At 43.6% G+C, this 25559-nt stretch overlaps 1 protein-coding gene across 4 annotated transcripts in view; it reads right to left on the reverse strand.

Moving 5' to 3' along the window:
- The window catches only part of RPS6KA3 (ribosomal protein S6 kinase A3), a 796620-nt gene that overhangs the window by 631620 nt on the left and 139441 nt on the right, over positions 1-25559 (reverse strand). The window contains exon 1 of one of the 4 annotated variants that reach the window (XM_086934354.1): positions 17465-17596. The exons of the other annotated variants lie outside the window; for them this stretch is intronic. Within the exon in view, the coding sequence (XP_086790480.1) occupies positions 17465-17503 (39 nt within the window). The 5' untranslated portion in view covers positions 17504-17596. Of the gene's footprint in view, positions 1-17464; positions 17597-25559 lie in introns of those variants that run through there. 4 annotated transcript variants of the gene reach the window in all.

Consider the following 25559-nt stretch of genomic DNA (forward strand, 5'->3'; position numbering starts at 1 on the left):
TCTAGGTTTCCTGAATTTCGGAAGAACTTCCATTCTTAATTACGCTGAAAGGGTTAAACCTCTCTACGAATTAATAAAACCTGATTTCAAAACAACTAATTGGACTCAAACACACAGAAATTTTGCGTTCAGTGCAAACAGACATGTTAGCAAAAAAATATTTACAAACATGCGTAAATATGCGCAACTTAGTGATCTGAATCATCCCAGGAAGATGCGGATTCACATACTTAACCTTTAATGAAGGAGAAAAAGTACCAATAGATTATATATCACAGGTCCCCGCACAGAATCGGAGCTTCTCTGCCTTCCTGCCTGCCCCCTGCTAACAGCCTGTGGGGGCTGCAACGGAATTTCCAGCCCCCTGCCTGCCCCCTGCCAACACCTTGTGGGGGTGTAAATGTACCTCCTGCGCCCTGCTCGCACCGTTGTTACAGCTTGCGTGGGGGCTGCGAAGGAACTACTAGCGCCAGGGACTCCATCTCCCAGAGTACCTTGAGGCGCGGAGGAGTAGTCATTGTTGTGCGTCCGGAGGCGCTTGAATTAGGAGCAGGGCTCCCGCAGCGAGGGACGCGCGCGGGTGAAGCCCGGGCAAAGGGCGGGCTCGTCAAAGCCCAGAAAAGGCCGGGCTGGTCCACATCCCTTGATTTTGCCTCATTAAACCCCTGTGTGCTGATCTGATTGAACTGGCAGCAAGACTGATTATTAGCAAGACATTGCATAAGGAAGGACTTATTTTTATATTTGAAACTCAGCTGGTTAATATCTGAATTTGGGACTTTTTTTAGTTTTTTTTTTTTTTGACATCTTCGATTCACTTTTATGGACTCTTAATAACATACCACGTAAATTCTGTTTTATTTTTTGTTGTTATTCCCTCTTTCGATAACCTATGCGCACTTTGAGTAATCATTTGCTACCCTCGAGAATGAATTGGTGTAGAGGGTAGTAATTTTGAGTTCGTTTCCCAAATTTAACGAATACGGCAAAATGGGGAAAAGGAAAGCCGCCGAATTAACTTCAGGGAAGAAAAAGATAGCAAAGCTGCAGAAGCCATTAAAATCAGCATGCAGAAAATTGTACCCTTGACGCTATCGAATTGATTGAGGTAGAAACTATGCTGTCATCAGGGAATGTGAACAAGACCAATAGTAGGGGTAAAATCCCCTCTTACTATGGAAGGAGAGACAATGGTGTCATTTCAAAGCCAACAACCCCCCAGTCATAGTGCACCAGTCGCATGGTAAAGAGCTAACCCAAACACCACACATGGCCTTAGAAAAATCTAGCCAGGGCACAGGAACGACTCCCTCCCCTGCTGTAATAGACAGAGATAGCAGGGAAAGGGACCATCATAATTTATCAAGTAATTAAGTAATAACTATTGAGTGCTCAAATAGGTACTAGCCATTAGAGATCGGTGAAGAGGAATCTGAGGGGGGGTTTTAGATAGGGAAACCTGCAACTAGTCCGAAAGCTCTATCCACACCAGAGGAACTCCTTCAGAATGTTATAATGCCTACTCCCAATTTGGTACAGGCTCTACATGGAAAAACTTAACACTGTCCAAGAAGGTCTTGGTAATCAAAAGAATGATTGAGGTACTCACATCCTGTCTCCCCCCAATACACGACGCCTACCATAGCTCATCCAGGGGTAAAATCACCATTGGGGAAGAATTCGGAGCCCCCCACGACAGGAAAATGGGGACCAAAAGCAACTAACAAACCCAGTAAAGCTCAAAATGTAGACGAGGTACCCAAAGGAAACTTAACTTTACCACAAAGAATTGATGGAAAAGGGTGGGGAGTCAGAAACTTCGAGGTCATCTGAACACCTACAGCTTTTAAATAGAATGCCTCCATCGAGGTCTCTCCCTATTGAGAACCACAATAGACATGTAACTAGGTCCCTGGATAATCGATACTCAACACCCTCTGGGATATTGGAAGGTAATGTGAGAAGCTACCCTGGTGCTAATGAGGGAATAAATAGAAAGCATCCCAGTGGTTATACTGTAAAGGACGACAAGCAAAATGCGTATAGTGTATTTCTTACTAATGTACCGACGTTAACCTTTAGCCAAAGAGAAGATAAGGATTCCCTCGTTAATAAAGTAACCCATTGGTTCAGGAAGGTAAGGCAATGCCGGTCTATTATTAGATCGGACATAAAAAATGTAGAAAGGATACCTCATGACACAGGTAATCTAGACGACATAAAAAGGTATATTTCTGGTCTAAAGATATTCCTGAAAACCTAATTACCATGAGTCTAAGATCCCATCTTCTCTTCAATTCAAACATGTGCATTTGACAGTGTAGAACTGAGGGATGCAATGATACCTACCAACTTCCGAACATACAACCTTGTAGTGATTTAGATGCGATAAACTGACTATCCCAAGCTCAAGAACGGCAAACTGAAGTGAATGATATAGCCTGTTTACCCCCACAAGCTAGTTGGTACCTGCAGCAATTTGAACAGTCCAAAGTGCCCTTATTGGGCGATAATCAATAGAGGGTAACCGATTAGTTACAAATGATCCTATGGAGGTTGTAACTCCTACCCCTGACGCTTATCCTCAGAGAGACTTATTGAGGGATTATGTAATAAACAAAAATACCCTTGAAGTCCCGACACAGCCCCTAACCAATCAGAGACTTGAAATTAGTATCTTGGAATATAGCTGGACTGGTAAGGAAATTGGAAGACCCGGACTGGCAAGCATATATCGATTTGTATGATATCTGCTTGTTCCAGGAATCATGGGCCAAGGAACCTTTATTTAAAAGTGGTTATAGGACATTTAGTATAGAGGCACGCCAGTCAGCCAGAGGGAGACCTTCTGGCGGCTTACTTGTTTGGATAAAGAACACAATTAATGCCTCTGTAGATGCCCTATCAACTGGCACTGATGATATTCTGGGTCTTAGATTCTACTTTCCAAACAAGTATTGTATGTATTTGTTCAATATATATGCTAGACCTAGAGAACCGTTGATGGAGTCAGAAATAATCTCACGGTTAGATAAGGTACTTGAGAAAGTCTCTTCGAAAGATTAGTTATAATTGGCAGCGATTTCAACTGCTGTTACGAGCCCCTACAGGGAGTAAGAAGAACAAGATCTGGTGATGGGCATCCCCCTGTTGGAGACAGCTGAGAGGATGAGACCTTTTGCTTCTGCCTTACAATTGCTTAATTTTACTATTGAGAATGGATTGAGATTGTGCAATGGCAGAAGTCAGTTAGATATCAAGTGTTCATCTACATTTGAGGGGGATATCCTCCTTTTAAATTGATTATTGGCCACTGGCATTGAGGGATTTAGTGTAGACAGTGCTAGAGGAAAGACAGTGATCACTTCACCTTTTGTCTGGACCTCACAGGGAGCCTTTTTATGTATCACTTCCCATCCAGATCTGTTAGGGTTCCAGATGTGATCCAACCACAACTTTCAAATAGGAGGGCCCTGAAGTGGCCAGCTATCTTGGGCAATGTTGATCTTCTAATATTTGTCTATAACACCTTTGCTGATTTCTTATTATATTTTCTAGCAGGGTCTGCTAGTGGTCCCACGATAACCCAAATCCACTATATGTTGATGGAAACCATCAAGCCCCGTCTAACCAAATCATCTTCTGGACGTAATACATCAAAAATCAAGGATGGTAAAACTAACTTTTGGTTTGACTCTGATTGTTCCCTTGCCAAGAGAAATCTAGGTAAAGCAATTGATACTAAAAATATAATTTTGATTAGGGAAGCAAGGATTGCCTATAATAAAGCCCAGAAAGCTGCACGCAGGTAGTGGGAAGGTGATAATTGGGATGAACGGTTATTAGCTTCTAAAAGAAATGACCAATTCTTGTTCTGGAAAATCATAACAAATGGCTCAAAGGCAGAAATCCCAGCCCAAGATTATAACCTGGACCCTAAGACCTGGTACAACCACTTTGTCCATCTTAATGCTGCCCCGGCTGTTGTTAACGAAAAATCTCTAGCTACGGTTACCACATTTATGTCATCGAACCAAGCATCTACTCCAGTTCACCATGGCAGAAACAACAAGGGCAATTGCGCCTATAAAATCGTCTAAAACACCAGGCCCTGATAAGATCCCGGGGGATTTATTTAAACATGAGCCAGATGTATGGGCCCCTTATATAAATCTTCTCTGCAATGGTATAGCTAATGTCCAGCCTATTCCTGCCTCATGGAAAGGAGCGGAGATAGTCCCAATCCGAAGGAAAGGTTCCAGGAAGGAACCTGCAAACTATAGACCTATCAGCCTTCTAGATATATTACAAAAGTTTATGCTAAACTTATTCTAGATAGCTTGAATGATTGGATTATGGACACTAATGTCCTCTCCTCTTGCCAAGCTGGCTTTAGGAAGAAGACAAGCACGATACACCAGGTCCTGAGATTAATAATTATTGTGTGGAAGTATACATGGTTGCGCCGTGGGAATTTGTATGTGGCCTTCATTGATTTGAAAGCCGCTTTTGATTCCATACCAAGGGACTGTCTCTGGTCTAGTCTGTTGCAGCAAGGGGTCCCTAGCAATATAGTATTACAGCTCATTTGGCTACATGAGAATACATACGCTAGAGTGCGCTGGGGGCAAGCGGGTGAATTGACAGAGGAGATACCAGTAAAAAGGGGTGTGCGCCAGGGCTGTGTCCTGGCGCCAACCCCGTTTCTCCTGTATGTCAATGACATGATCATAGCACTTATAAAAGCTAACCACGATTCCCTGAAACTAGGAGGTGAACACATTTGTGCATTAACTATTGCCGACGATACCATCCTATTGTCTCAAACCCCTAGGGGTCTTCAAAATCTTTTAAATGCATTGGATGTATATTGTAGACAAAAGGGTCTTGAAATTAATCCGACAAAAACTAAGTATATGACCATCAGACCTCACAAATGTGTTAAACATAAAATGGAGTCAGTCTGGAGCGTGCCAAATTTTATTTATTTAGGAGTGACCATAAATCACAATCTCTCATGGAACCCCCAGATTGAGAAATCTAAAACTATTCTGAACCAAAATGCTGGCCCAATTGCAAAAAAACTTTAACATCCTCCAAGGCAATTACCCCTGCTTTACTAGTTTATAAATCCAGGGCCCAATCAGCTGCCTTATATGGCTCAGAGTTATGGGGAGGTGGGGCTCTTTCTACATTAACTTCAGCAGAGAATAAAATCATGAGGAGATTCACCGCCCTCCCACAAAACACCCCGGTTATCCCTCTTATGTTGGACCTGGGTTTTAAGCGGATTGAGCACAGGGCCATATGGATGTCTCTTTCCTACTGGATCAGAGTATGGACAAAGGAAGAATTGCAGACATATAAACAGGCATTAAGTGAATTAATTACTCTTGATACATTTGTTACATTTCCTTGGTTGATCCATATTTGTACGTGGATTTTGCGCCTGGGTTTGAGCAGAGACTGGGAATACCCGGAGCAGCTCACCCAGACTCAAAAATGGAGTGTAAAACCATTTTTTGGAATTACTTTGAACAAAGTATTGTAGTATACCCTGGCTAAAAACCAACAGTTTTTTAGGTTTTAAAACAACCCCTTTTTTTTAGTCCTTTATGGATGATATTGAGCCCTTCCTAGCCAAAGTATTGTATCTAAAATTCAGATATGGTACCTTGCAAATTAAGAAATTCACGTCTAGGTGGGGGAAAAGAGCCAACGAGGGTAATGATTCTTTCTGCACCGAGTGTGCTTTGGGTAGGCAAGAAGACCTAGCTCATGTTTTATTTTTTTGTACTGGTTATGAAACACCAAGGAAAAAATGGATCCGCACCGTGGGGAAGGAATCTTGGAATTAGACAGTACATTGAAATGTTACATATCCCCAAAACTGATACCTCTAGGCTGATTGTATTTGGACTGAGTAGATTCCTACTAGCAGCCAATTTTATAAGATTAAAAGTAGGTTTAAAACTTTAATATCAGAGGTGTTAACGTATGATGCTAGGACTCGCCCAGGAATTGGTTTTTATATTCTTTTTGGATCATGTAGATGTCCTAATGCCTATAGTTTATAATCCTTGTGGTCAGTAGTGTATCTAGAAGCTATGACTTTATAGAGTTAGTGTTGTTAGTTTATAGATTCATATAATTTTAGCAGCATGTGAGAAATATTTGTAATTGGAAATGTACTTTATTTTGAGATTTAAAGAAAACTGCACTTTATAAATTAGTGAATCTGCTGCTAAAAACTGCATTTTGTATAGACTGTTTTTAGCTTATTTATATATATACTTTTTAATGTAACTGAAGAGTTTTTATTGCTTTGATGATTCTGTGAATCGAATAAAGATGTTTAAATATTAAATGTAAATCACACTTATACACACAAGCTGAAATGAAATTCACTTCAACAGAAAAAATTCTGACCCGGTTCAAACTGCAGTAGCAAAAGAGCCCTCGCACAGGGTAGACACATAATGGTCGTTACTCCTGTACCTGCCTTAGAGGCAGTGACAAAAGTGAGCATTCCAAATGCAAAGGCTTTACATCAGAGATGGATACAATGTGTTAATTCTCTTGCTGCAACAGACATGGAATACGTTTTTGACCCCTAGTTGAAAACACAAGAATTTCTCCAATATGAACAAGAATGTCCTCTGCCTACTGAGATTCTGCCTCTAGAACAGTACGAATGTATTATCTATACAGACGGATCAGCACAGCCCGCAATTGGGGGTAAACAAGCTTATAGCAGGGCTCTAAAAACCAAAAAATGGTACTAGTCCTGCAGGACTAGCACCTTAAAAAATGTCCTCGACCCAACTGCAACCAACTTGACCTCCGTCTCTGAAAGCGGAGCAAATGTGAAAAGATAACAAGATTTAAAGGCATCTTTATTGCTCATGAACTTTGTGAGCAATAAAAATGCCTTTATATATTGTTATCTTGTCACATTTGCTCAGTTTTCAGACAGAGGGCAAAAGTTGGTTTGTTTTCCTAATCGCCAGAAAAGGCGAGTAGGACCTAAAAACAGCTCGACTTTGTTAAATTTAGCTCGACTATGCGAGCGGTCGAGTGGAATTTGAGCCCTGTATAGTACGCAATTGTTAAAGGTCGCTGGCGCAATGGTAAATTTTGACATATGGTCACAAAAACGCAATCTCTAGGAGAATGTACAGCTCAGTGAGCTGAACTACAAGCCTTCAAGATGGCGCTTGAAAATACTGATCGAGAATACCCCACACTCAGTGTGCAATTCGTATTACTGTGTTCAATCTTACAATGAATACTGGGTTAAAAACTGTTTCAAAGACGCAAAAGGTGGCACAATCAAGGATAAGTTGCTTTGGGAACAAGTAGTTCAATTACAAAAAGAAATACAAAAGACTCACGTGATCCATACACTGAGTCATCAGCGTGATGGCATTCGTTACTGGGAATTCATTGTCTGATGAAGCTGTAAAGGCAGCTGTGTAAGCGGCTTCCGTAGCTGCAATCACTCATTCAAAAACAAAAAAAGACTGCAAAATAATGCAGGCTGTCGCAGCTTCCAATAAAGACAGCGGTAAAACATTACCAAAAGGCTTTCCACTCAAGTACTCATATGTAACTGATGCAAATAATGTTCCTTTTGCTCGAATCCCTGGAGCGTGGGATAGGGTAATTCCAAACATGGAACATAGATTAGGACTAATTTTAGCAGCACATGAAGGGCTCGCCTCTGAGCACGCAGGTGGCTCCGACACAGTGTCGTTATTAAAGCAAAGATACTGATGGACGTGCATGAGGAAACAGACCAGAAACTATGTTTTGGAATGTGAAATCTGCCAAAAGATGAAAGTTTCAACAGAGAAACACCCGGCACAGAGGCCCCTTCTAATTATAGATAAACCATTAGCATGTGTTGAGGGGCGCTAGAGGTTGTACGAGTGGAATGGCCGCCCAGTGGTGAGGCTCCCACTACCCGAAATAAATATCCGGTATTTATCCTGCTGAATCGGGACTAAAATTGCCCTTCTGTAACCCTGCGTGCTTAAGACCACTAGACACACACTCTGTGAAAATGTGGATGCAATCGGAGTTACGGTGGCTGAAAAACACTGCCCTGACTCCCCTACCGAGAGCTGTCTTGGTGACTGAGGGGTCCGAGTAGGCGGCAGCAGGAAGCAGGACAGACCGGGGATCGACACGAGGTGAGCAGGCCTCGGACTGCTGCGACGTGCTCGCTGGGACATTCGCCCGGAGGCTCAAGGTGCAGGGCAAATACTGCTGAGGAACGTGAGGTGGGTCTTGACAGCTGCCTCTGCACGCGCTGCTTCCCACTAGAGAGTGGAGCCCCACCCGAACTGCTTTCTACACAGCGGCCATAAGTGACCTAACGGCTGACAGCAGCACCGGTTGGACGCAATGGAAGGCCGACCCTAAAATTGCCTGTTGGAGCAGCGATAGAACTTTGGCCCCAGACACTAAGTCCACAGGGGGGGTGGGGGGGGGGGCGGGGGGGGGGGGGGGGCTGACTCAGGGGCAGGACGAGTTACTAGCAATTACCCGCTATTTACAAGAATAGAGGCGATGCTGTGGAGCTGTACGCCAGTGAACGCCAGCCAGTAATTGTGCTCGCCCACGGCGCACACTAATGGACATATTGCTCGAAAGGCCTGGCAGGGCGGTATGGCCTGGTGACAACGTAGACACCGTGAGAATAACCTACATGAAAGACACCTCCATCATCGCTTCGGTCCAACGACGCAGGGTGCGAACAACGAGATATTGACACTACTGGCCCCGGGAAGCGCTACATATTATCGGATCGCCAGGTGGAGCTATGGGGAAGCCGGACACCCGCCAGCCGAAACTTAACTTTGAGGCCCCAAAAAAAGGGGTTAAGCAGGCAATGACGGACCCCGAAGTAAAGAATGTAGACGCGTCAGGTGGCAATGCGACATCTCACGACCGGGACATGCAGCAGATACTGCAGGAAATGCGTCAGGGCTTTACCACAATCGTCGATAAGGTGGATCGCATGTCCTCGAGGATGGACGCTATTGTACACAAGGTAGACCAGCACGAGGAGAGAATAAAGGAGACCGAGAGGCGAGTTTCGGACAATGATGACACCACCGGTGGTCATACGACGCAATTGGCAAGAATGGATAAGTTGCTATGTATTATTGCTGCGAAGAATGAGGATTTGGAGGCCCGCAGTAGACGCAACAACATCTGCGTTACGGGCATTCCGGAATCCAGACACTAGGCGTATGGAAGATTTCATCAAAAAACTGTTTATAGCTGCCATAGGGGCTGAGGAATTCTCTGCATATCTTATCGTGGAACGGGCACACCGCTCCCTTGGGCCGAAACCGAAACCAGGTGCCCCTCCGAGGCCCATCTTCGCGCGCCTACTGAATTACCGCGACGTGGCACTGCGAGCAGCACGCGCCAAACAAAATCTGGTGTATAATGGGGTGTCCTTTTCGATATTTCCGGACTTTACTCCGATGGTGCAGGAGGAGCGGCGCAAGTTTATTGAGGTCAAAAAGAAACTGCGTATTATATTCAGCGCGACTTCGTGTGACTCACCAAGGGAAACAGCGCTTCTACATGAACCCTCAACAGGCCGAGGACTACCTACGATCGTTGAAATGGACGAGATACAGGTCACCTGGACCAGGACCAAGGCGCGGACGATGAAGCATGAACTGTGGCGATAATCATTTGGTTTCCCTCCCCAAGTATCGCTGTTGGTACTACCACCGTTTGGTGAGAGACTAACTGCAACCGAAGTGTGGATACGTATTTTGGAAGGACTGCAGATGTTCCGATGGTAATGTATTCCGGGGCCCGCCACCCCCCCTCAAATAAAGCCTAGAGGTCTTGCAGGTCCGGAGGCTTGAGGTGGGGCGGGCGGTGGTGTAACCCTCTAGAATGACCCCCTACGGGTATTCCCCTGAATTGAATTGTGTTTGTTGGGGAAGGATTGAATTAATGGTTGGGGAAAGGGGCGGTGTGTGGGTAGACTGGTCTGGCAAGTTGGGGCTGCTTCAGTGGGTGGGGGGTAGGATTGGGGCTGGATGGGTGTAGAAAAGGGTAATGTTAGCCTTGTTCTAGACAGCGCAGATGCACATGAAGACGAAATACAGGATGCTGCCATGAGGGCAGAAGGTGATGACATGCGGAATGAACGGTACTGCCTGCTTATTATTGCCACTCTCTCACGCTGGCGAGTCACCTCATAACTCCTTAGTGGTTATATCCTGGAATGTTAGGGGCCTTAATGATGCTCGTAAATGTAGAAATGTATTGTCTTATCTAGATAGGCATAAAGCACAAGTGGTATTATTGCAAGAAACACAATTCCCAGCAGGCTAGTACTTCCTTTGCCAACAGATGGGCTGGTAGTAGATTATTTTCCTCCTATTCCTCCTATGCCAGGGGTGTTGCTATATTGATAAAAAGTGCTGTCCCATTTACATACCTTGGTCACCTGACGGATAAAGCAGGGCGGTATGTGATTGTATGGGGGAGATTGGGTGATGGGACGTTACCATTGTGAATTGATATGCTCCCAATGTTGATGCTCCGGAATTTTTAACACTGCTATGGGGCAAGATCCTAGATATTGGTTCCACTCATGTACTCTTGAAAGGGGACTTCAATGTGGCATTAGCGCCTTCACTGGATAGGGCGGATGGGATTGCACACTATCATCCTAAAGCCAGGGAGGCCCTCCAGGATATAGTGGAGGAAGGATTGTTGGTAGACAGCTGGAGACAAACATCCCGCGAAGCTAGAGGGCACACACTTCACATCCTACACAGGAACATGGGCACGTTAGGATTATTGTTTTATGACACGGGGCCTAGTGGCGGGAGTGACGGCTGCGAAACATCTAGCTCGCACTTACTCTGATCATTGTCCTGTGCTAGTTGCACTGACGGTTCCTGGTTTTCATAGCCCTAGGCCAACTTGGCGATTACAGCCCACTGTATTGCTCGATACCGTCTTTAGAAAGGAACTACGCAAAGACAAAGGACTTATTCCCCCATAATCAGGGTACTGTTGACAGTGTTGAAACGATTTGAGAAGCCTTTACTGTCACGGTACGTGGGTGGTGCATGGCAAAAGGGTTTGGAGTACTGCGAGATATCCAACGCACACTACAGAAATTTAGAGGTAGACCTAAAAGAACTAGGGAAAAGACTACAGCAGGGAGATACGGCGGGGGCACAAACAGAATTTCGAACCAAACTGTCAGAATATGAGGAAAAAGCGAACCGGGAATCGAAATTGCTAAGTAAATACTGGGTGGCTCAGAAATATGAGGAGGGTGAACGCCCAGGAAAGGCCTTACCTGAAATCATAAGACTTTCGAGAGGTACCAATACTATACTAGAACTGATTGACAGTAATGGGGAGATCTGTAGGGACAATGTCCGCATCGTGGAAGTACTAACCGGACATTACCAAGGATTATACCCTACACGGGCATCAGGCAAATTAGACTTTGATAGCTTCCTGGGAGACGTGGCCTTATGTTTGCTACGCGATGTGCATAGACAGTTTCTAAGTGCTCCACTGGATCTAGACGAAATCAGAGAAGCGATTATGTCCTAAAAAAATGGTAAGGCGCCAGGACTAGACAGTCTACGTGCGGAATTTTACAAATGCTACATAGACATTATGGCACCGGTGCTACGGGAAGTGTTCGAAGACTCCATGGAGGTGGGTACACCGCCACAATCCATGCGGGAGGAGGTGATCACTTCTCTCCTGAAACCCAGGAACGAGCCCACGGAATGCGATTCCTACCGCCCCTTGTCCCTAATTGGGACGCAAAGATTTTGGCTAAAATACTGGCTACGAGACGGTCATTACTGATGACTCAAATAGTGCTGCCGGATCAATCAGGGTTTGTCCCGACAAGAGCGACCAATCATAACCTCTGCACCTTGTTTTCTCTCTCAACTCATTTTGGCTCTAAAAGTGATTGTGGTTACATATCGCTTACTTGCATTTAATTCATAGAACCTAGTCGGTGTCTCGGTTGTGGTTCTTACCACGTAGCCTCGATGCGGCAGCGCTTCCACCGGTGTAGGTTTGCCTGTGAATTCAAAAATGCGGTTTGTAGCTAATGGCTTAAATTTTTAATAGACTTACAAGTTTGAAGCAATATAAAAATTCACCCTTCTCACCTTTCGGTTATGGTTATCTGCTTAACCAGCAATCGCTTACTCTGTGCTGCTTCAGTCACTCGCTGAAGCGTTTTGGAGACCGTTGTTTTTCTCTTGGGGGGGTCGGGGTTTTGCTTCCGGTTGACGCGTTCGCATGGAACTATGGGAATTGAAGTGTCAGTAATTGCTTGTAGAATGAGCCAGGATTTTATGGGAGTTTTAGTAACTTGTGTGATTAGTGAGTATGAGGATCTTGGTCTTAATCAGTGCTAATAAAAATATCCAATTTATCTTTTTTGGAGTGTGAGCACAGTGTGGGCGTGGCATGGACGATGTTATGTGGTGTATAGTTTGGAGACAGTGTTAGATACTGGGGTCATTTCGTGGGTTCAACGTATAGTTCGTTGAAATTCAGATATTTCGTTCATTCCTTCCAACACGCAGTTGAACTTTAAAATTAGGTACGCTTCTTTTCTTAACATGGTATCTACATCACCTCCACGGGGTGGAACTTTAACGCTCCACAAAATGGTCCACTAAAAATCTGTGGTTTTTATCTAAAAAGTGCTGTACTATTGGGGTGTTTTGGCCGCGAACAATGACGTTTACTTAGGTTGTTTCAGTAGCAATCGCTAGTGTTTCAGCTGTGGGGAAAGTGGCACGTTATGATCTGTAAAATAAAAAGCTGAGCTTGCAAAAGAGAAGTTCGCAGTACAGGCACGGGTGCGCAGGCCATGCTTTGGGGCAGAGGCAGGAGAGGTGGCGGGAACAAGAAAATAGGATGGACGTTCAATCTAATCAGTTATTCTTCATTACTTTGCTTTGAATTTTGCAATTTGATATATTGACCACCTTTCTATATTGCACATTTTAGGCCCACACTATTGACTCTTCAATCTACCACTCTTTACTTTTCAATGGTTGGAACATTTCAAGCAGCATCTTTGCGGCATGCGATTAACAGAAGCTCTCCGTGGGGTCCCAGTCACAGAGAGGAGCTGATGCAACAGCCAAGGGCCAGGAAAGTGAGGCTCATGGAATAGAATGAAAGTGCTGCACCAACGAGATGAGAGCAGTGCGCGTGCCTGTGAGTGCTGAGGAACACAGAGTAGAGCATGCCGCCGAGCTAAACGGTTTTGAGACAGTGACCGTCACGGCACTGAGGCAGGAAAGCAAAGTCATTATGTATCTGAGCAGGAGACGGAGTGAATTAGCCGTAACCCCTTCGATGCGGCCGCGATTCCCCTGGTGTGCTGTAAACAGGGCCGTGACGAACCCCAGCCGTCATCAGCACACGAGCACCGTAGTGCATGACGGCTGGGGTTCGTCATGAGCATGGAAGGGGTTAAGGAAGAGAAAGCTGAGGACCCTTGTAACACTCTAACATGACAGCAAAGAGAGGTGCCTGCTGCGTGTAACTGTGAAGGGGGCACCTCCAGAGCAGGCTTAAGCTACGTACACCAGGTATGGGCAAAGGAAGTAGGGAGGCTGCAGCATCTCAAAAATAATGTTTGGGGTTCAGAAAATGCTGGAACGATAACCATTTGAAATTAAATTGGTCTCGCATTTACGCGACTTTAAGCTTTAGACATTGTAAACAACAATACCTTTTATTTACGTTTTGATTTTTAAAACAAATAAAAGGCATTGTCATTTACAACGCCAATAGCTCAAACTCACAAGGGCGCGACCTATTGCATTGCAAATGCTTGTTTTCTTAGTGGCAGGGGAAAAATGTTTTCAGAAGCTTGATTGCCACTGCAACTGGTGACTCACATGAAAGGGCGGGTAGGTAAGTAGTTAAAGGTTAAGGATAGGAGTTTGCTTGTTTAGAGGTTAATACATGCAGTCATAGGCTGTAGGGGAAAGTTAAGACTGAACTATTGAAATGCACTACGATACAAATTAGATAGTTGTGGGTGGGGTATGTGAGTGGGACAGTTCAATTGATGTGTAGTGAGTTTTTAGTTGTGTAAGGCGGATTGCCCAGGTAAAGTTTATGTGTACCTGTTTCAACAACGCAGTCTTTTTGACAGAAAACAAGTGGTCAGTGTTCTATGCTGCTCCGCCCTCTAGCAATAGGTTCTTCAGGGGTAGCAGACCACCGAGATTTTGGGAATGGAGCATTCCAGCAACTGCCATTTTGGACTATAAAACACAAGGTGTTCACTTCTGGGGAAGGATAAGGGGTTTTAGCAGAATTTTTGTATACATTATTTGGGCTGCATTGTTGGGACAGGTATGCAACGTGGGTTTGTTCTAGTGGTCGCTTGAGTTAGGTGCCTGGCAGGGCCTGGAAATGTTTGCATTAGTTTACAGACTTTGATTGGCGTTGCCATTGGTGAATCACGTGAAAGGGAGGGTAGGCAGTAAAATCAAGGTTAAGAACAGGAGTTAGCAGTGGTCTGTGCTGCGTCCATTTCTTGCAATAATGGTACACAAAGTATCTGGTATGAGTTTAAATCAAGACAGTTTTCCTAAGAATTTCAGCATGCTAGTCCGAAATGGTAAGGATTGCCAACCTATCTGGTCCAACTGCTGGTTGTCTAGTATTGGTTCAATCTATGACCCAAGTGTTGTCAGCTTTCAGCATCCAAACCCGCATATCAGGACTCCTCAAAACAGAAAAGAGAATAAAATGCCGAATGACAAGTGGGTTGGCACATTTCCCTGCAGATGTCTTAACCTCTGCACCAAAGATTTTTCTGGGCAAAAAAAAAAGGTAGAAAGGGTCACAGAAAACGTGCATAAAAATATTCATTTCTTATGTAAAAAAAGATAGTGACGCTATATAATAAACATTTCAACAATGTAGCGAGCAAGTGTAAATGAGTAAAGAGATGTGATATAGTGAGTGCCGCCAAAGAACACGTGAGTATTTACAGTTGTGTAGAAATTCTATGTTCTAACGATCCGAAGCTATTTTATGAAAGCTTGAACCTCAGTTAAAACATTGGGAAGGCTTTCCACAGGATGGAGGCAATCAACACACAGCCACGTAATTCCGGAGTTAAAGGGACACCAGCCAAAGGATAACTAAGACATTTATGACATACAATCCAAACTGCAGGAACCACCAAGCAACACAACACACAGTATGCGAGAGGTTGAGTAATATAACTAGGCCTTTGTGAAATTTTAATTAGGCTAGCAAAATTCATTAATTTCATGGAATGTGAAATCCATTAAATCTCTCAAATATTTATTAAGCCATATTGCACATTGTTTTGCCAGAGTACGCAGTTCACATTAAAACGTTTTGCACAATACCAGTGTAGACTGATTCGATATATCTTCCTGAAACAGTGTCCTCCAGTATGCCACGAGAATTAAACATTAGGTGCGCACTTGGCTACAAAACAAAAAATAAAAAAAAGCAAGATACCAGCAAATTATAAAAGTATAATTTCAGGAAAGTTGTATTAATTTATCAAACTTTTGACGGAATAACATTTACGACTTCACCCAGCCTTAATTAATCAGGCCTAGGTGCTTACCACTCCGCCTGAGAATGGTTAAAGCAGCAGTGGATGAAAGAGCAATTTATGCTACCATCAAGTATAAATATTAAAAGTAGTCCGATAGCCCTATCAGAGATAGTTAATCTCTTTATAATATCGGTGATAGTGTACCTTCCTTAATATATTACGGGCAATTTTTTCATTGTCTTTTTTTTAACTTTCCAAAGTGCATCATGCATACTCTCATACAAGTTACGACCTTACTCATGATCTGACATAAGATAGTGCTCCATGCAAGGCAACTTGCACCTTTACATGAGAGGATATGATGTTCCAATACTCACATCACTGTAAAGGCGCAGGTATTTTAAGCATTTGAAGACAAAATGCTAAGTTGAAAGCTGGAGTTCTTTCCCACTCACAATGATAATTTTATGTTTTTTTAGTAATCTGGTGCCACATTGACATATCAGAGACTGTGCTGCATATCCACAAACTATAGCACCTAATGCATGCATCCAGTCACACGCGCCATGCATGACGTTTAGCATGCGTGTCCTCCAACATACAAGTGCAGTAATGAATCCGCCCCCCAACTCCCATGCCCATAATATTGTATGGCCTAAACACAAAGAGCTCTGTGGCCGATACAACAGGGCAGACTGCATGCATTCACACTACTGACACAATATAAAGGCTACCAGCTCTCCATCATTTTTAGTGCACACACAAAGCACGAAACAAAACTCCTTGGCGGTGGTGAGTTCTGGACCAACCTAGGGTCTCCGTAGGTTGTGTAGCTTGAAAGGGGTTCTCGCTGCGCCCCGTTGCTTCTGTCACCACAGCACACAGACACGGTCTTGCTCGTGGTGAGCAGCAAGAGTTGGCAGAGCAGACGATTATGTGCTCTTGGCAGATATGTATGAGAACAGGAACGAGCAGAAGTGGCCAGGCAGCTGGGAGGGGAGGCACAGCCTTCTCAGACAGCACAGAACTAGTAGGGCCTTTCCTCAGCTGAGTCCAGCTGTTCTCTGCACAACAGAGAACGTATGCCATTGCTACTCTGAAGGCTTCGGAGTTAAACTGGTGGATGCATAACAGACGTGTGTAACTCGGGTGGCGTGGAAGAGGTTTTCTAATAACCTAAACGTTAACTAGTTAAAAAGCATTTTTTTAAACGAAGTTTTATGCAATCAACTTACCGAAATAAACTTACTACAGAAATAACCTAAAACAGTACGTCAACGTTGAAAGGTACACAGTAGATTGACCTGTTGGATAGTGTCAGACTCGACTTTAGTCATGTGTTTGTAGATGCATGCTAACTGTTTACAAAAATTAAAAAATATTAAAGCAGGTCTTATTTACTTTCTCTTAAATAAAGTCCGTGCCCTTAATAGCATTTTGAGACCTACGTTCAAACGGCAAGTAAAATTATCTAGGGACGCAAGACATTAGCCTTAGATTAAGGCGGAGTTCACTTGCACGTGACAAGAACAAAGTCGGAGAACCTTTTCCACCGAAAAATATATCTAGAAATTTAGCAAGACTAAATCAGCAGTGGAAGCTACACTACAGGCGGGATTCAGCCGTTTGACTTTGTACATTATTTTCCTCTCACCATAACATATATACTACACAATACTTTACTGGCCGACGTCAAAACACAAAGATTAAGCTCACGGGGAAACATTTTCCTCACTAACCAACATATTACAAAACACTTCAAAGCAAAAAATCTAAAGTTTTGCCTTAAAACACGTTAATGGGCAAAGCAAAGCGATTAAGAGTAAGAAACGGTCACTGTAATACGTCACAATTTTAACTCACACGACTAGATCGAATCCGTTGAGTCCAAAACCTTAACATTGCCACCACCGCACCATGATGTTAAAGGGTTTTCTTGTTAAAGTAAGCACACAGCACCAGAAGTCATACCGTACTCGCGCCTGAAACCTGTTCCGGCGATTAGAACATTTCCTGCGAGTGAAGTAAACTAAAGTAATGAGAAAAAAAAAACAAAAAAAGGAGGCCGGATCTATTTTCCGGATCCGGAAAAAACACACACAAGGGGATGCCTAGGAGCAATGGCATTAAGTCAAACAGGAAGCTAAAGTACATGTGCAGATGCCAAACACTGCATCACAGATGGCGTGTTGGACCCCGATTTCTCTGCACACAAAAAACCACCTATGTTGTTGTGGTTTTATTATTAACCAAGAAAGGAAAGCATTCTAGTTCTGAAATATAGGAAAGGGTACATCCGATTTAATGCAACATGATATAATTCCAGACATAGGTGGATTAAATCAAAGGTTTAAAGGTACCCGTAAGTCATGGAAATGTCCCTTCAGTGCATACAGTTTTCTTAATTGTGTGCCAGAGTAGTTAGAACAGTAACCTTGAAAGAGTACAAACTCCGAGCACTTCAATGTTCACTTAACAGGTCTCCAAGTACAATCAGCCTTGCATTTCCCAGCTAGGAAACTCCCATGCAAAGTCCTCAAACTAGATATTATTGCAAATTCAGCAAACCGAGTCAAAGCATCCCGCCTACAGAAGGTACAGGGATTGTAAAAAATATTCGAATCACATTGCCTCTTGCAGTAATACGGCTTCCTGTTTTCCGTTTTTTCTGATTTTTGCAGATAAATACAGACCGAAAACAATTTCCAGTCAGTATTTGTTTTTAAAAACGCAAAAATACCAAAAAAAATCTGCTTCTTGCGAGTGACTTTCCTTGTTATACTTCATTAACTCCAGACTAACTGCTAAGCAGATAAGACACCATGGGATGCAAAAACCGGATGAAATTCGATTAAATACAGGCACATGTTAATATAGATTTGTACATAATGGTAATATTAACCTGTCGTAGTAGTGTTTTGTTATATTTGCCTGCTTAATTTGAAAAAACACGACTAGCATCAAAGTCTGAGTGCATGTTTATCAGTTAAATAAATGTAAAAATATACCATTTTAAGACTCCATTTATTCTTAAAACAAAACAGGTATGGATAAATACCAATATAATGGCCCAAAAATTAATATGGATACCTACAGATGAACATGTTAATAAAACAAATACAATAAAACCAGGTGCACTCAATGACCGCATTTGTTTACAGATATTGCAAGTCTTCACTTAAAAACCCTCCCGAAGGAGCTAAGAGCATAGTCTCAAATGCGATTCAGGTGCCATTAACATTAGCACTACTTACTTCAAGGACCAGATAACCGCATTAAATAAATATCTACCTTAAAAGAGATGGAAGAGTTTGATTATTTCTCCCCCCCACACCATCCTCTACCATGTCACCCTCTTACCCCTTGCCCAGTTCCTTTCAGTTCAATGGAAACCAGAGGGTAGGGTTTATTTACCTACAAATTAGGAAATGACCAACATTGTTACAAGTTTGTGAACATGAGCGGAATTACACCACACTGCTGTCGTTATAGTGCATATGTAGTGTACACACATCTCTACATCTGGAACACACATCAATGCTTCCAATTTGTGACTAGGAAACCAAAGAACCTGCAGAAAAACAACCAGACTTGCATTAAAGTGCCATGACAATCCATAAGAAATCAGGTTAGTGTTAGCTAGTAACCTTTTAAATGTGCCCATGCAAAATGTTATTGTTGGAGGAACTGCCAGGGTCTCATCAAAATACATTAAAAAATTGCTAAAATCAGATAGATTTTTTTGTCTCGAAAACAGACATTGTCATAGTCGTCCCTGGCACTTAATCTTTGTGTGGATGTGCTGCTTGTGAAAGAGCAGAATGCTGTCACATACAGTGAAGCGGACCAATGGCTCAAGTGGGCTGGCCTAATTCCCCATGCTATAGTGGGAGGAAAAAAAGAGTGAATTACACTAACTGATCAATGGATGAAGAGAGTTGAAAGTATGTATATTTTACATATACTGTTGGTAAAATCAAAAGGTGACTAAAGCCAGACCTAAAAATTGTAGATTGCTTTATTTTCCAAAAGGAAAATATAAACAAAGATTCAACACAACTAGCGTGTTTATACGGTGATATGTGATTAATTCAGAATTATGTTTGGTAAGAGGGCACAACACAAATTAAAAACCTAAAGGGTGAAAGACACCGAGTGACGAATCTACAGGTAAATATGCTTTGAAGAGAGATTTTCTGATTAGAGCAGTAATTAAACTACAGGCTGTGGAAGCCAACCTCCAGATAGCAACACAGATCTCAGACATGGATTCACAACAACATAACGGTAGTGGCAGCCTAGCTATTGTAGTATCTGCCCTGGAAACATCTTGACGAGCCCAATTTGATATTACCATAATCCACTTTGAAACATTTTCCAGAGAATTCTGTCCCATGGTACATTCACATATTTGCAGTTTGCGTGGGGTTGACCCTGTGCCGCTATAGTGCCCACTAACAAGCGTTAGATCTGACTGTGCTCACCTGGATTTCCCCCTTGGGCGGGCAATCATCATAAAACTTTATTTTATCATCAAGTCACTGCCGTCTTAGCATTTAGATGGTACATACAATTATCTAAATGAAAGGACACAATCTCAGACTGCTGACAGTCACCTCTGCCCAGAGAATGGTAGTACCATAAATTGAAAGGTTACATATTGGTTTTCCAATCTATAGGTTTACCCAATAAAACTCAATGCCTTCTTACAAAAGGTACTAAAAATCGGATGATTAAATCAACTCAAAATACGCTAAAAAAAATAAAACCAATTGAGGGGAGGCTGAAACATTAAAAAAAATAGTCAAAACGATGCCAGCGTTCACATGATTGGCATGTTATATTCACACTTCCACTGAACATTTACTGCAACTGTTTTCAAAATAAATAGACATGCATGTTTGTACACAAACAGAAAACAAATATAAAACAGCCTTAAAATACTACGGAAGAAATTAGTATCCGACTAACAATACGAATAGGATGCCTGGACCACCTATTTGTTGGAGGGCACAACCAACATCTCCAGGAACGCATAAACTACCAATGTCCTACTCAAACAAGTAATAATCTAACATGCAAGAGTAAACTTTTTATGTTTTTAAAGATAGTTTTCCAGCACTTTTAGTACACATTGAAGACCTAAAACGTACAAATAAAGACTACAAACATGGCTCACAAATGCCCTTGATGTTCAGGATCTCTTCTTTCATTTTGCCTTGAAAGGTCAGCTAAAAGCCTCGTGTCAAATGTTCCTCCATGGTCCTTTAGAGTACTACACTCTTGCAATAGTCGGTCCATTACACCTTAACTACACATTCTTTTATTATCCTTCACTGTTATGAAACCAGACTATGTGGTTTTCCAATGTTATGAGCAACTCCAACCTTCCACATTCTGAACTTTTTTGTAAATCGCGTCTGTAAAATCTTTTGGATAACCTTGCGCTATTTAAATGTTCTAAACCAGTCTTTCCCAATATGTGGTCGCGATAAGTCTATTTTTGGTATAAAATAAAGATGCCTTTAAAATCTCTATATATCTGGTCACGTTTGCTGCGCTTAAAAGACAGGTGTTGTGCCTTCTGACAATACGCTCATTTTTTTTTTTTTTTAACATGATGATTAGTGTTTAAAATCTTGTCACTTTGCAGTCAGAGAAGGTAAATTGAATTATGTGACAACCTTGCTGGGGTACAGCGGTACAGCGTGTGAAGAGAAAGGCTGTACAACAGGTGTCTCAAACCAGTCTATCACAGGCTACCAGTACCTAGCAGAAACCTTCAGAGCAGCTCCCAGCCTCGAGTTAGTTTGTAACCAAGGACTGCAATAAATAAGTGTTGCATTTTCCTTTTGAAGTTATGGGAAAGGCTATGTTTTATTTTACATTATCAGGCTGCAGACAGCAGAGCCTAATATTGAGTAGTGCTCTAATCCGATTTAGGACTAGAGTTGGCGTAATTCCCATAGTCCCGCTACGCAAAGCTCTGCGAACTGGAAAAAAAAAACCTCAGCGAGTACGCAAAAGTTCTGCGAACACGTGAAATCGCTTGTTCCACCCGTTCGCGATGCTTTTTTCTGTTCGCAAACGCGGTTTGCATGCTCAGAGGAGAAATATCTCGCGAACACGCATTTTGAAAGCGCGAACAAGCAAAAATTCCGCGAAGCTGCAGATCGAGAAATTTTTGGCAATTCCGTGTTCTCCGCAGAACGCAAAATTACCCAAATTCCACAAGCAGAACAGAATTTACCGCGCAGGCCTATTCTGACCCATGTGGGTCACAGAAGTTCAGAACTGAAGCACTGAGATATTTAACTCTTAAATAAAAGTTTTTCAAAACTTACTATTGCAGCACGAGAACAAAATCAGATTACTGAATACTTTTAAAAATTAAAGAAAATTAAAATAAAGTAATTACTACGATAGTTAGTTCTTCTTTTTAATTTTCTCCATTTTCAAAGTATCACATTTATAAACAGCAGGCATCTTTCTCCCTCCCGGTGGCTGGTAGGCAGTGCTATATTTATAACTCAAAAACATTTCTTTTCTTTTAAGAATGGGAGACATTTAAGGTGAAGAAAAACATTTTCTACGAAACACGGTCTTAATATTTTCTCTGCTTTAAATTAAGCCAATTAAGTTCTAATGTTTTATGAAACCTGTTTCTTCACTTTAAATTACTCACTTTTAAACAAATGACCATTCCCCTTGTATAAATATGGCTTCATGTCTACAGGCCACAAGGAGTATTAGGTCTGTGTTTGTACAGACACTAACATGGGAGAAATTTAAAATGATGTTTCATGTAATGCATATTAGAAAAGTCAACTCTTTAGTGGAGTTTTCCAATTTCAAAGTGTTGCATTTACACACAGCAGGCATCTAGATCCCAATAGCCAGTAGAGACACTGCCACGTTTATTGCAAATGCTACTTACCAGTATGCATCTGTTCTTGGCATGTAGGGCTGCTGACATTCATATCTGTGCATAGTCCGCCATCTAGTGTTGGGTCCGGATGATTGCACATTGTTGTCCTGGAAGAGTCTTCGAAGTATCACGAGATAGGTGGCTCCTCCCCTGGACTACAGTGCGCATGGGCATCGCCTCCATCCCCAGATTGTTTTTAGCCATTGGCAGAGATGGAGTGAAGAAGTGAGTGATGACCATGCTATGAGCATATGTGTGTATATGAATACATACTGCAGCTGCTACAGGCGCCGGGGAGGAGGGTGGGCGATATGAATGTCAGCAGCCCTACATGCCAAGAACAGATGCATACTGGTAAGTAGCATTTGCAGTTCGAGGCATGTGGGCTGCTGAATTCATATCTGTGCATAGAATACATAGCAGTCCCTCCATTAGCGGCGGCCGCCCGTGCCAGCTGCAGCAGTCTGAAAAAGCGTTTTTAGAACAGCCTGACCAACAGCTGCCTGTTGTTTTGAATGCACGTCTACACAGTAGTGCTTAGTGAAAGTATGAGTGGTAGACCATGTGGCTGCTCTACAGATGTCTTCTAAGGGAATGTTACCTAAGAAAGCCATAGAGGCCCCCAACTTCCTAGTGGAGTGGGCCCTCGGTGGGATAGTGAGAGTGCGCTTAGCTTTTGCGTAGCAGATCTGAATGCACTTTACTATCCACCTAGCGATTCCTGCTTTGGAGATTGCATTTCCCTTGTGTTGTGTGGCAAAAGCAACAAAAAGTTGTTTGGTTTTGCGGAAATCTTTTGTCCTGTCCACATAGTACATCAAGGCCCTCTTCACATCAAGGGTGTGGAGCATACGCTCCGCCAGCGTCTCTGGGTTTTGGAAAAACACCGGCAATTCAATTGTTTGGTTTATGTGAAACTGTGAGACCACTTTGGGTAAGAACTTAGGGTTAGTGCGGAGCACCACCCTGTTAGCATGTACCTGGAAGAAAGGTTCTTGGATGGTGAGCGCCTGCAGTTCGCTAACCCTCCGTAGCGATGTTATTGCTACTAAGAACGCAACCTTCCAAGTTAAAAACTGGAGCTCACAAGAGTGTAGTGGCTCAAAGGGAGGACCCATCAGCCTTGTAAGAACCACATTGAGGTTCCATTCTGGAGCTGGTGGAGTCCTTGGTGGAATGACCCTCTTGAGTCCTTCCAGAAAAGCCTTGATAGCAGGGACCTTAAAGAGTGACAGGTGCTGCCTATTCTGGAGGTATGCTGCCATAGCCGACAGGTGAATGCGGATGGAAGAGTAAGCTAGATTACAACGATACAGGTGAAAGAGGTAACATATGATGTTTTGAATGGAAGCGTCTAGCGGGTCAATGCTGTGCTCCACGCAGTAGACAACAAACCTCTTCCATTTAGCCGCATAACAAGCTCTAGTAGTGGGCTTCCTTGCCTCCCGAATGATGTCCATGCAGTCGGGCGGAAGATTGAGGTAGCCAAACTCTAGGACTTCAGGAGCCAGATCGCCAGGTTGAGCTGTTGCGGATCTGGGTGCTGAATGTCGCCATGGTTCTGCGTCAGAAGGCTAGGAGTGAGATGAAGCCTTTGATGCGGTACCACGGAGAGTTCCAGAAACGTGGTGTACCATGGTTGGCGAGCCCACGTTGGAGCAACCAGGATGAGCGCCATCGAGTGTTGCCTGAGCTTGCGTGCCACCAGCGGTATCAGAGGTGCTGGGGGAAAAGCGTACGCAAATCTGCCTGACCAGTTCATCCACATCGCATTGCCCTGTGATTGGGGGTGTGGGAATCTGGCGGCGAAGCTTTGGCATTTTGCGTTCTCCTTTGTGGCGAACAGGTCTATCTCTGGATGACCCCACCTTTGGAAGTACGGTTGGAGTACTGATGGATGTATCTCCCACTCGTGCATCTGATGGCTGTGCCTGCTGAGCAGATCCGCCATTTGATTGTCCTTGCCTGGGAGATGTTCTGCCATGAGGAAGATGTTCCTCTGAATGGCCCACTTCCACATGCTCTGAGCCAGATGAGACAGCTGTGGAGAGTGTGTACCTCCCTGCTTCTGGATGTAGTACATGGCCGTCATGTTGTCCGTCCGGATCAACACGACCTTGTTGCACAGATGTACTTTGAACGCCTTTAAGGCCATGAAGATTGCCATCAGTTCCAACACATTGATGTGCATCTTCCTTTGCTGAAGTGTCCATAGTCCCTGCACAGTGTAGTGGAGTACATGCGCTCCCCATCCCTGGAGAGAGGCGTCCGTCGTCAGGATGATCTGTGGGACAGGCTCTTGGAATGGTCGGCCCTTGCAAAGGTTTTGTGGATTCCACCAATGCAGAGAGTTGTACGCCTGACCGCTCACCAACACTAGGTCTGTCAGTTGCCCATGAGCCTGAGTCCACTGACGTGCCAGGCACTCCTGAAGCGGACGCATATGTAGTCTCGCATGCGGGACAATGGAGATGCAGGAGGCCATCATGCCTATCAACTGCATGAACACCCTCGCTGGAAGCGAGTGTTGGGGTCTGAGTCGTTGGATCAGCGCCTGGATACTGGCGATTCTCACTGAACTCGGCTGCGCAGTGGCTGCCAGAGTGTCGATTGTCGCGCCCAGATACTGTCGCACGTGGGCGGGCTGGAGATGGGACTTTGGGTAGTTCAGAGAGAATCCCAGATCGTGCAGGAGGTGAATGGTGCGTGACACGTGGTCTACGCACTGCTGTTCCGTCTTTGCCTGAATAAGCCAGTCGTCTAGGTATGGAAAGACATGGACGTGCTGGCGACGGAGATGCGCCGCCACAGTCGCTAGGCATTTCGTAAATACTCTCGGTGCCGTGGTGACCCCGAACGGCAGGACTCTGAACTGGTAATGCTGGTCTAAGATCGTGAATCTGAGATACTTTCTGTGGGAAGGATGCAGGGGAATATGGAAATAGGCATCCTTCAGTTCCAGCGTTGCCAGGAAGTCCCCCTGCTGAAGCAGGGGAAGCACCTGCTGCAATGTGAGCATATGGAAGTGCT

Source organism: Lissotriton vulgaris, chromosome 8, assembly GCF_964263255.1.
Source record: "Lissotriton vulgaris chromosome 8, aLisVul1.2, whole genome shotgun sequence".
Lineage (NCBI taxonomy): Eukaryota > Metazoa > Chordata > Amphibia > Caudata > Salamandridae > Lissotriton > Lissotriton vulgaris.